Genomic DNA, 13370 nt, shown 5'->3' on the forward strand with positions numbered 1-13370 from the left:
ATTGCTTTAAGGATTTTAGTAGTGTTGATGCCAATGGCAGAAAAGGATTTTTACTGATTTTATTACAGAATACAAGCCATTTCCTGATGTATGTAGTATATTGTTTTCTGGTATTTTTAACACAATGGTTTGCATTAAATAGACAAAACAAGACGCGTCCAGCCTTCTTGACAGCCGAACGTGAACTGACAGTCATGACGTGATTCTTCATTTGTAACCCAATTCGGAATTGAGGTATGAGGTAGAGTTGATTATTTAAAGGATGGGGGGAGGGAGGTCTCTGTTGTTTACCTTTCTGCTTTGTCTGGCAACGCGTTTCAACTTGTGCCAGAACCTGCTTCCCAATTATTTTCATTATAATATTTTCAAAATCATATACATAATATATGCGCTTTTGTATCAATCTGTTTATGTATAAAATTGTTCTCTCATTGAATTTTTCAAATTAACTAAAATAGGATTACTGAATCTACATCCTGTTCTGGAGGCCACAGATCCTTTTCATCATAACTTACTCTTCCTATAGTTTAATCTATACCTGAATTTGTGCAGAGCCCATATGTCTTGACATGGCAAGGTAAATGACTTTGAGCCACTGGGAGCCCCGATCGCCTGGTGGATTCTCCTCAAATAAATTGTTGGCTGCAACAAAAAATATGACCTTATCAAATATTGCATTAAGACCGATACAATATCTATTTCTCGTGCCAGACAACAGACATTTAACATATAGTGACTCTTGTGGAGCATCTGGTTTATCTGCTTGTAAGAATGTATATACAGTCCAAGCTGCTTAATTGGAATGATCTGTCACAGAATTTTAAAAATATAATTTAACTGGTTAATCAGAGCGCATGCCAGTTAATTGTAATGATTTCAAAGTTTCATCAAATTATTTTTAATCTTTTTTTTTTTAAACCAACATTTAAAATATCTCTTTTTAGAGCAATAATGATGATATTATCATAGGTCACAATCAACAGCACCATAATAATAATAATAATAATAATAATAATAATAATAATAATAATAATAATAATAATAATATTAATAATAATAATAATTATAATAATAACAACAATAACAACAACAACAAACAACAAACAACAACAACAATAATAATAATAATAATAATAATAATAATAATAATAATAATAATAATAATAATAATAATAATAGCAATAATAATAATAAATATTACTTGTTGAGTGCTTTCCATGTAGCAAACATCTCAAAGCGCTTTACAGATAGTGAATTACATTATAAACTCAGGAAGTCAAGTTAAACATGGAAGCAAAGAACATATTGCTAAAATAATAGTATACAAACATTACAGTCGGCATGTTGTAAAATGTATTCTGAAAAAGTAGGTTTTAAAACGGTTTTAAGAGTCACAATGCATTCCCTTTTGTCCTATTTGCTGGAATCCATAATTTGATCATCATGGGAATCAACAAATAATTGATAAGAAGATGTAATGATGCCAATGCTTGTTTATCTATGATTAGCAATCTGCATTGGTTTAATTATATTATTTGTTGTCATCTATCATGGAACAGGTTTCATTTGTCTTTATTGGACGTCTAAGGGATATGAGTGAAATAGCAGTTCCGTATAAACTATGTGTGGTCATTAGATGGTCAGTCATTCTCTCTTTACAACACAAATATAATATCGACTATTATTTACAAAAATATAAAGTAATATTTTGACAAAGCAACTAAATAAAAGCTCTGTATTACAATTTCTACATTACTCCAATTGCAACTAAAGTAACTACATGTTTGAGGTTTCAAACAGCTTGTTCCAATTATGCAGTCATCCACAGAGTTGATTAATCGGAATGCCAATTAATCGTAATGATTTCTGTGTAATGGCGATGTCCAAATTAAGCAGCTTTGACTGTATTTGGTTTGTTATTGATGTTTTCTTTGCTCTCATCATTATCAATATTGCTGTAATTGTTTAGAAATGTGAAAAGACCATCAGTTACAGAACAGAAGTATTTTTTTTTTTCAAATTCAAATTTTCAGAGACGTACAGAACATATTTTCATTTTGAGAGGCACTCATTAAAGTATCAAAACACAACATTCAACAAAAACATAAAATTATAAAGTCACTTGTCCTTTAATATTGCATTGACGGGTGAATTTTCTCAAATGTATGAATTGAAAATATAATTGCATTGTAAAACATCCAATTTTATAATGAATGGCAATTCATAATGATGAATGAAAAGGTCTAGGAATTTACCTGTGAGAACAAATATTTTTAGTCCATACAACTGGATCTCTGCCACATCTATCCTTGACATAATCTGAGGTAACAGAGTTCTCATGATGAAATCTTTTTTGATAAAAAAATCACTGACTTCCGCTGCAAGGAGAAAATTCTATGTTTATATTACCACAAGACGGAGATCATTACAGAAAAGATAGTTTCCTATTTAATGAACTGAATTTGATGTCCTAGTGATAATTCTTTATTTTCACTCACTGCTAAGTACTCAGGGGGGTCAATAACGAGACTCACTCGGATTTGAAACCTGTCCGTTTGCTTGTTAAATGCTTTACTAGTTGAGCTAGCAAGACACCAGATAGAAATTGCAGTCTCATAAATCTAGTAGAAAGGCTTTACTTGAATAAAGACAAAGGAAGTACTGGTATAAATTAAAGCCACGTTTAAAAGAAATCACTTTTATAATTGCTTTCATGTTATAAATCTCATCCTCACTCTCCACTCCCTCCTCCTCCTCCTTATCCCCTTGTTCACAGTCTGTGAGTCTTTTTTGTGTTTTTAATAAAATAAGAACTATTGGATGACTTACTGTGTCGACATAAAACTTCAATGAGATGAAAACCCGAAATGATGACAGAATGTTCACTTTGGCAAGAGGCAAATACTTTGGTGACAATGTTAGGAACCGCATTGGCCACCGACATACTGACACTATCTGAAAATAGACAAGAACAATGAAATAACATTATCTACTTGTAAATGAGAAGACTTTATATAGCTAAATTGCAATGTTCCAAGCACAAATTTAGAATAAATATGTCCATGTAGTGTTTCATCCAAATGGATCTAAAGCTCTTAGACTTACTATAGAAGTGAGCCTTGATTGGTGCATTGTCTACTTATATCTATTTATATGTGCAGCATTCATTGCAAACCAAACATTATGTTAGACAATTGCAAATATTTATCCTAAGCAAAGTTTGTTTTTTTTAATCCCCATTTTCAAGAAAAAGAAGTTTTCCAAACATATTTCTATGAATCGCAACTTTAGAGTCCTTAACATTAGTTTAAGTAATTCAACTTGGAAACAGACCTGATTAAAATAACCATCTTTTCACAAATCTCCGTCAAAATTCTGAAACACTATTAGTCCGAATCTAGGGGGTAAAAAATACAGATTGGCAAAATCTGCTTACTTAACATCTGTAAACACCCACTCAATCTGTATCAGAGGGAATTCTGTGACAAACATGCAAACTTATCAATGTTTAACTATTTCAACCCAGATAACTTACTTGTACGACCAATGATCCTAAGTGTATGGAAAAGCATCCTGATGATGTTGCTGCGTTTTTCATGAACTTCAAAAAGATCAACAAGATTGGAAAGGTACTTTTGGGCAAAAATGTCATGAAGATCTTTCTCTGTAAAAACATAGAATGGTCAAGTACTTATCAACTTATAGAAGGGTCTAAAATACAGTTATGACTATAAATAGTTGAACATAAACAAAAACATGTGCATAAAATGTTGACTTTTCTATTTTGGCAATATTATTTATAGATGTAAAGGTATTTTTAAAACTTGAGCTTTTATATAGCGCAATATCCACTAAACGTGCTCAAAGCACTTTACAATGAGTATCTAGTCAACAGCAACACTTAACATGTATGACAAAATATGATGCGATATTACAATTTTTTCAGACAGAGACAATGCTGTTAAAAGCCAGGAACTCATTTTACACCTGATTACGGTGAGAGAATGCAAGTAAAGAGCCTTTTCCAAGGATTCAACTATGCACCACTCAGAGCAGGGCTCAAACCCAGGACCCTCAGATCCGATGCTGAGTCTAATTATACAAGACCACATAGCTACGACAAATATAAAAATAAAATATAAGTCAATAAGTCCTAGGATTAACTCTCCACCAGGTAGAGCAAACTAAAATACTTCATACTTCACCACTACCTCAGAATTAAATATGACAAATGAAGAAAAAAAAAAAAAAGCAAACCAAAGCAAACCATAAAATTTCTGCCCCTACTTCACAGCAGTTTATTTAATAAAATCTTTACGAGCCCAAACAGACATGAAAATTGAAAGATTGTTTGTCTATCCTTGAGCAGGACTGCTGGTCTATGGCAAAATACTTTCTATCAGATCTAACAAACCTATTAATCAAATAACTGAAGACAATCCACTAGAATTATAATCTCGTATAATCGATTATATTATTTTTGTTTCTAAAGTTTCTTTTTTATTTTAATGTCTAATATACCATTTCTATTTAAGTAGTCTTTCAGAGCCATTCGGCCCATGGAGTCAGAGTTTATCCCGGTTTCTATAGCGTGAAACAGACAATAGCAATTCCTTGCTATCCTTTAGATAGGAAAGTACTTTCTGCCAAATCTAACAGACTCAGTTACCCATTCACTGCTGGGTGGACAGAAGGGTCAGAGAAAAAAATCTCGACTGCACCCGGGATCAATCTAGCTCCCTTTGTGTGTGAAGCGAGTGCTCTACCAACTGAGCTATCGGGACCTCCCATTTCTATTTAATGCTTCCAAAGTTTTACAATTCAGACCATGCAGTGTTTACTTAGCTTTTTATTTTTTCTCGGAATAACTTTTTACTGCTGTCTTGGAAAGTGAAAAGGCTCAGGATATTGATGACATTATTAGACTTGGACAACGCATCAATGATGGACACAATCAATGAATTTGAGAAGAAAGGATAGATTTTGGTTCTGCTATCCCAATAAATTTGAGCTTTTAAATAGTGCAATATCACTAAACATGCTCAAAAAGCTTTACAAGGGGCCCCTAGCCAACAGCAACATTCAACATTAAGGACAAGACGCCTGAAAGGCACTATTACAAATTTTTTTCAACAGAGATAATATTTTTATCACCCAGGTACTCATTTCACATCTCAGCTCAAAGAGAAAATGTGATTAAAGAGTAGTGCGGGGCGGTCCTTGGCAAGCTTAAGGACCACGGTCCTACGGTCCTTGGGAAATGAAGACCGCAAGGACCGGTCCTAGGACCGGTCCTTTTCGACATTGAACATTCCTGAGAGACTGTTGGAAATTCGAACCGGTTTGACCTTTGAGATCGTGGGATCGTTCACTCTTGAACCGTTAAAGACCGCTACACGATGAAAACCGTGGTCTACAGGACTAAAACACACGGAGTAGTCACACTCATTTCAAATTGTAACCTAATTAGAGAAGAGGGGTGATGCCTTCTTTATTTGCTCACCGTACTTCATTGTTACTTCGATAATTTAATAAAATTTGAAATTTATCCCCATTAACGGAGATAATGGCATCGCCCAAGGCGTTGATCGAGTTGTTCGTGGCGTTGATACACACACGCAACTCCTACCCCCCCCCCCCCCCCCCCCCCCCCCCCACACACACACACATTAGAGGGCAGCGAGCATTGAAGAGTAAGAGAGAGACGTGAAGTTATAATAAGAGGGGGTGGATGAGGTAATAAGAGGGGTCGATGGTGACTTTTCGCCAGATCTAACAAACTCAGCTACCCATTCATTGCTGAGTAGACAGGGATTCAGAAAAAACTCGACTGCACCCGGGATCGATCTCTGGCCCTTTGCGTATAAAGAGAGTGCTCTATCAACTGAGCTACCGGGGTCCCCAAATATTCTATTGGACTTTTTAAAAATTCAGACGTTATAACTGGGTTTTTTGGAAGGAAGAAACTAATGAAACTCATATTATTTGATTAGTAAAAACACCAAACGAAATTTTAATATTATTGTATTACTTTAAATGACAACACTGCGATAGAAAGGAGTGGTGACAAGAGATGGACAAAAGAAAACAAAAAATCGGATTTGCTACTTGCTAGGTTCGACACACACACACACACACACACACACACACACAAACACACGCATCTTTAGTAGTCACATACATTTCAAACAATAACCCATTAGAGAAGAGGGGTCATGCCTTCACCATAGATCATTGTCATTGCGATCATTATGGTGTAGTAAATTTTGAAATTTACCCCGTATAATGGAATCGTCCAAGGCGTGCGCCTCCTGTTCCCCCCATCTCACACACGAAAGGGCGGTTTGCGGAGTGGAGGTTGGTGGTCGTCTGCCTGTATGGTCGTCTGTGTCGTTTAGTGTATGGCAAAGGGGGGTGGGTGCGATTAATTAAGTGGGATGGGTGGTGATTGGTGGAAGATAGGCAACCGAAGGCAACGAATCGCTGGGGAAGTAGTAGGCTATGGCGCGAGACCGAAGGTGATAAGAAGTGAGGACCGCCGCCGGTCTTCCCCTATGGGACCGGTCTCCGGTTCACAGCTAAAAGACCGTGGGACCGCCGGTCCAGACCGGTCTTCAGCGCGGCACTATTAAAGAGCCTTTTCCAAGGACTCACCTTTCATCACCCAGAATCGGACTCAAACAAGGGACCTATTGGTTCAAAGGTGAGTGTCATACCAAGAGACCACAAAGCCTCTAGAAATCATCAGATATACAGGAAAAATGAGACTTATTGACTAACATGTGACAAATTTTATTGACTTGCTACAATATGATTCTGGTATGTGTTTTCCAAATTTATTCTCTTTAAGTTGGGAGTTATGTGTTCGCTCTTGTATCTGTTGCAAAACATATTGGTTAAAACAATAGAAATAGAAGATGAACAATTGGTTAAAACAATAGAAATAGAAGTGATGAACAATTGGTTAAAATAATAGAAATAGAAGTGATGAACAATTGGTTAAAACAATAAAAATAGAAGTGATGAACAATGTTGACTGACTAAGAATAGTAATATTGGTAGGAAAAAAAATGTTATAAAACGCAATTATGGAGCAAAATTGTGAAGACTGACAAAAACCTCTATAGTAAAATGTGACCCATCGCATCAAAACGGTATTATGTGAGGATGGACCTGGTACTAGAATTGACCAGAATGATGAGATTTTAGTTTTTGTCACTTTAAGAACAATGTCTATTTAATTTACAAAATTGTAAATTGTTATTAGATATATCGCAGTGTTAAAAACGGAATAACCTCCAGCTCTGTGGACCTTGTGATTCTGAATTACAATAAATTACAAATTATAAAATGCAAGTTTTTTCTTACCCATTTTTACTGCAAATGACAATATATGTAAGGAATTGTTGATCAACTCTGGATTAGATGAAAACGTCACCAGATTGGTGACCATTGCTGAAAACAAACGATGCCACTGGGACTGTTGACACACTTTCCTTTTGATGGATTCTGTCATTTAGAAAAAAAAAAAGAAGAAAAGAATAGAAAAGAATTTCCAAGCTAAAATCCAATGTGACAAGGTAAATAGAATTAAAGAGAAGGGTGTTATCAGCAATCGAATTTTTAAAATACGAATTATCAAGCAAGAAAATGTAAACATTGTTTAAAAAAATAAAAATAATATATATAAATATATATATATATATATATATATATATATATATATATATATATATATATATATATATATATATATATATAAACAAAGACATCACGTCACTTTAATTAATTTTTGTCACATGGTGTTCGAATTTTTAATGCGCAATTGTGATTTTAATTAAATTCTATCTTTTAAATATACACACACGGACTAAAGGCCAGAGGTATGGCCTATCTCAATTTATCAAATTAATATATAAAGTGTTGCTATTGGTTCTTGGTTGTATATTTTTACATTTTTGTGCATTTGCATATATATATGTATACATTGTCGCCATAGATTCTCAACTTTGTCTTTATACATTTTTATGCATTCCACGTCAGTAAACGAATTTCCATTTTTTTGGATGAATAAGTATATATTATTATTATTATTATTATTATTATTATTATATTATTATTATTATTATTATTATTATATAACATATATTATATATATATATATATATATATATATATAATATATATATATATATATATATATATATATTATATATATATATATAAAATCATGAACAAACATCTATATTGATGACATTTACTGGATTAGGACTTATTAAGTGCTGCCATATTTCAAATAATGAAGTAAATACCTCCTTATACAACTCTCTTCCTGTAGCAAAAATGTTGAAATTCTTATTGCTTTATAGAAAATTTAGATAATGATAAAGTCACAACTTTAGCTCTCTTGTGGTTGAAGAAAAGCATAAACATTATTAACCTAAAACTTGAAAATAGAAATATATTTCTGATTTTCGTCCAGCTTTCAAAACTTGAATATTCAATTCAATTCAATTCAATATTTATTTATTGTCAGCATTTTAAAAATGTTTCATAGATAATGTAGTCAGGCGAATAGAAGCCTTTGACTGATATAGGTTATAACACATAGTGCATAAAAATACATAGTGAATAATCCAACTTCACGAAGACAAGGTAAAACAAAGTAAAATGGAACTGACACTTCAGAACTAGATGAAAAAACACAACTTACCTGATTGCAGCATATGGCCAAAGACATACATGGCAATTTTTTGTATGATCCCATCTTCCTGGTACAGACATATTAGATGAATCATGTGACTGAAATAAAAATAAAACAGCATTAAAGATCATTGAAAAGAACATAAACATAAATTTAAAAAATCAAAACACAGACGTGAATATCATCAATACATTCCATTTGAAAGGTCAACATACAAGGCACTTTCGGTTGTTTTTCTTACTAATGCAGTGAATTTTCTATTTTGCTCTGTTCATCTCAAAATGCCCAGATCTTTAAAATATTTAAACTATTCATTAATATTTAATTGTTTTAAACTTTATATTGGGCAGTATTGTTAGTGGCCAGGATTTCTTAGCCTTTCCTAAAATATCCAAATAATTTACCAAATCCCTAAATAATTTGAATAGACAACAGATTTCATCTATAAAGTTGGGGTATTGTTATAAATTTTCCACACCCTTTTAATTTGAACCACGATAAATTTCTAATTGTAAAACAGAATGCTGTCTAATTTTTAACATCCAAGGTTGCTAAATGAAACAAGGTTAGGGAGCCAATATGCAAATGATATTGGACCTGTTCTATACTGCCTCTGATATTTTCAACCCAGCCCTTTCTCCCTTTTGTAAACCCACACTGACGAGATGATTGAGTCTTATTTTCAAGCTGGCAGAAACTACAAACATTTTTAATATTTTTATCATACTCCTATCTAGTTAAACCGGTTCTTCATTGCCTCAAAAAGTAAAAAAGATTGAGCCTTAAGGTACACCTTGAGCCAGCATAAAATCTTCAGAAGAGTGCCCATTGATTACTACTACAGTAAAATTACTTTAAACCGAAAGAGGCTAAACCGAAAAATACCTTAAACCGCAAAGAATTTAATAAATTGTACTAGTTTCTTCATTTTCTTTGTACTAATTCTTACGATGAACCGAAATACTTCTAAGCAGGACTTTCTTTAAACCGAAACAACTTAAGAGCACCTTCCCTTTTTCTCTCTATATTTTTCTTCAAAAATTCGGGAAGGAGGCCACACGTAATAATGCCCGGCGATATTAAACAGAGCGTAAGTATAAGAGGAGGGTGATGGGTGGGGTGGGGGGGAGGCAAACACTTCAATCACTGCACTTGGGCTTGGCCAACACCACAGTCGCACAGACTTGAAAAGGAAGACAGCGGGTGACTGGCAGGTGAAAAATGAGGAAAGAGGGGGAGTTGGGGTGTAGAATCACGCAAGCGAGATGTTCTCGCTCGTGTGTTGATGCTTTGGAACTGACTGGATTTTCAACACGACGATAAGGAGGGGGAGGGGAGGGGGGAGTAGACAACTTGCCATTGAAATGCCATTTCATTTCCACTTTGTTTAAATGTGTGTGTGAGGGGGGAGGGGAGAGGTTCTATGTAATTAGGCCTTTGAACCTAATGGCTTTTGAACAAAAGAGAGATGTGTAGTAGAAAGCTTAGCATTGACACGCCTTTTCATTTCCATTTCACTTCACCTCTGAGTAGCTGCACATCATTCATTATCAATTATTGCACAAGAACTTTCGATCTTATTTTAGCTTTGCATTTTACTAAAAGATGTCTAAACTAAAAGAAAGCACTGTGCTTACACGTTGGAGTTTAAAATCAAAATACTATGTGAAGTCGATGAAAAAAAAGTTGGATCAAGACGGAGATATGTAAAATACACGGCATCCCGAACTCAACTCTTTCAACAATTTTGAATTAAAAACGAAAACCCCCAAAAATATTTTTAAAACACACAAAAATTTTTTTTTTTTAATTAATGGTTACGAAGATGGCATTCAACTCCATTTAACGGGAAACCCATGATACGATTAAATGAGCAAATTCCTTAAATAGTTACTACCCTTGAATTGCAAAACGGGAACTTGCTTTACACCAAAATGTCTTTAAACCGAAATGGTTTAGAAGGTCCCCAAAATTTCGGTTTAAAGTAATTCTACTGTATATGGGATTGTCAACTTAAGAATTATGAATTCCCACTACTCCATTGGCTCTACCAATGACCCATCAATCAAAATTCACCATTCAAAACTAAAACATACTTGAATGCATCAGATCGGATTAACTTTTCTTTCATTAGTAAACTTTTGTCCATGAATTTGCTGATCAGTTCCAAACCAACCTGTAACAGGAAAACAAATTCAAGTAAGAAATAATCTGAAGTGGGAATGCAAAACAACAAAACGTTTACATGTCAAATTTTTCTGCTGAAGTCTGAGGTAAATAAAAATATATTATCATTCTAAAAACTGGTAAACTGATCCAGTGTAAATCACACAGAACCTTTACAACATTTATTTTTACAAAATTATATCGAGCTGAGCATTAAAGAAAGATATGGCAAGACTTTGCAGTACCTTCTGAATATCTAAGTGGGATGACATATGAACCATAGTAGACAACACAAATACATGGGCGCGGCTCTTCTCCAAAGATTTTGGAACTGAAAGAAATCAATTAGGGTACATCATTATTATTCATTTTCACGATGAACATCAGTATTGTTAATAAAAGCATACGTAGCCAAGTCTAATATCATTATCTTTTATCAAATTATAGCTTTAACACATATAAATACACAAAACACAAATACACGCACACATAAACACATACTTATATATTATAAGTGAGATGGAATCATCAGGGAGTCCTGGTGTCTGGGAGGAATGTTGTTGTTAAACACAACATTGTTGTAGAAAGTAACAAAAAAACTACTACTATCACTACTATTATTACTACTATCACTACCACTACAACTACTACTACTACTACTACTACTACTACTACTACTACTACTACTACGACTACTACTACTTCTATTACTACTACTATTTCTTCTATTACTACTACTTCTACCATTATATTTCTGTTATGTCTTTTATCTTCCATTATTTTCTCGAAAGTTCACGTCTCTCACTGGCTTTATCATTTTTATCATGCCCTTGGGACTCTCTACTCACAAACCCACGCCACGTTAACCCTTCATTCACACTCCAACCATCGTTGAGTACAGACGACACAATTTATACTCTCATTTAATTTTACTTGTTTATTGTTGTGCTGCAAAGGGTTTGTACCCACAATGTCCAATGTCTGTATTGTTCCCATCCAAAGCCACTCCATTATCACTCTATCGTTAGTATAAACATCATCAAATGACTTTGTCACGGTTCTCCTGCCAAATCATCCACAATGGTCAACTCTCAGAGGAATTTGATATTACCGCAGGAGTTAGGCAAGGCTGTTTGCTGTCCCCACTTATATTTCTTGTGGAATTGGATTGGATGACAAAGACAGCATATGCCAACTCCAACAATGGCATTCAATGGACATTTTCAAAATGACTTGAAGACGTTGAATTCGCAGATGACCTAGCCCTTCTCTCACACCACCTACAGGACATGAAGAACAAAGTCATGGCCCTGGAATAAACAGCTCACCGAGTTGGTCTCAAGATTAGTGGAGAGACAAAACTGCAGCGCATGTCTGCCAGGGATCTGAACCAAATTGTGTGTGTCTGTGCTCATCTATTGAAATTGCAATCCTCTGTATTTTTACTACTACAGAAGAAAGATCCATAACCACTGCATTTTTGTGAAATCGTCTGTCCATACTATTTTTTTACTTTATTTCTATTTGAATACCGCACAGAACAGTTCAGTTCGGAATCTGAGTCGATGTACTTGATGTATGACCTCTTTGATGGTCCCAGACATTATGGTATAACATGATTTTACTGTATTCATATTATCTATACCTGAATCAAACAACTCTGACAGGCGAACAAGAGCCGATTTGAGCTCGCCATGCTCCGCTGAGTGTTGCAACATCCTGAGTATTCCTTCCACTTCCTCAATATCATCATGGGAATGTGCAATGGGAGGGGTTACTTGTGGTGACCATCGACCACTGTCACGGTCATCTTGATCGTTGGGTGCTTGCATTTTGCTAGGTTAATTCCTCTTCTTTTCTGTATATGGAAAAAATATTAATTAAATTTTACTTTTGGATCTGTAATCAGTTGAAGTCCAAGTTTAGAGAGTATATGTTTGTTTTATCCATCTCTACTATAAAATATTTTTTTTAATGAAAAATAAAATTGACAAAGAGAAAAAAAAAACAAAGAAAAGAACAAAGAAAAAAGTACATTTGCATCTATTCTAAGGATTTATTTCATTATCAGATCATACGCTTAACATTTATATAATCATTACTCATTACTCCTAACAATGCACATTTATTATACACAGGATGATGAGTGCAACTCTTAGTATTTATGCTTTTATATAAGGACAATTTTGGCACTTTGGAGGCATCCAATGTTTATTTCTGTTTCTCATACACAGTCAGATTTTCACATGGGGACTTATCATTTAGAGCCTAAAAAAATACAGTCAACACCAGTTTATTGGGACTGCTTAGTTCCTGACAAATCGTCTCATGTCTTAATGAAAAACAAATGACACCTCAATCTACCTCTAAAAATGAGAGACAAATCTAACAGCACAAAACAATTAACAAATATGCCACAAGTAAGCAACGGATTAAAAATGCTTTGTCTACCCATTTGCCTCATTGAATAAACAAAGCATTTAGTGTTGACAGCCCTGAA

General features: G+C 34.2%; 1 protein-coding gene across 1 annotated transcript in view; it reads right to left on the reverse strand.

Annotated features, from left to right (window-relative positions):
- Window positions 1-13370, reverse strand: part of LOC144974939 (leucine-rich repeat serine/threonine-protein kinase 2-like) — a 115251-nt gene that overhangs the window by 92225 nt on the left and 9656 nt on the right. Inside the window, exons 2-10 of the mRNA XM_078918473.1 lie at window positions 12516-12728; window positions 11116-11201; window positions 10801-10880; window positions 8714-8802; window positions 7369-7509; window positions 3536-3664; window positions 2830-2955; window positions 2256-2378; window positions 539-642 (exon numbers count right to left, since the gene is read on the reverse strand). Coding sequence (XP_078774599.1) covers window positions 539-642; window positions 2256-2378; window positions 2830-2955; window positions 3536-3664; window positions 7369-7509; window positions 8714-8802; window positions 10801-10880; window positions 11116-11201; window positions 12516-12702 — 1065 coding nt within the window. The 5' untranslated portion in view covers window positions 12703-12728. The remainder of the gene's footprint in view (window positions 1-538; window positions 643-2255; window positions 2379-2829; window positions 2956-3535; window positions 3665-7368; window positions 7510-8713; window positions 8803-10800; window positions 10881-11115; window positions 11202-12515; window positions 12729-13370) is intronic.

The sequence above is a fragment of the Berghia stephanieae genome, chromosome 6, assembly GCF_034508935.2.
Source record: "Berghia stephanieae isolate SIO BIC M18660-M18661 chromosome 6, UCSD_Bste_1.3, whole genome shotgun sequence".
In the NCBI taxonomy this organism is placed as follows: Eukaryota; Metazoa; Mollusca; class Gastropoda; order Nudibranchia; family Aeolidiidae; genus Berghia; species Berghia stephanieae.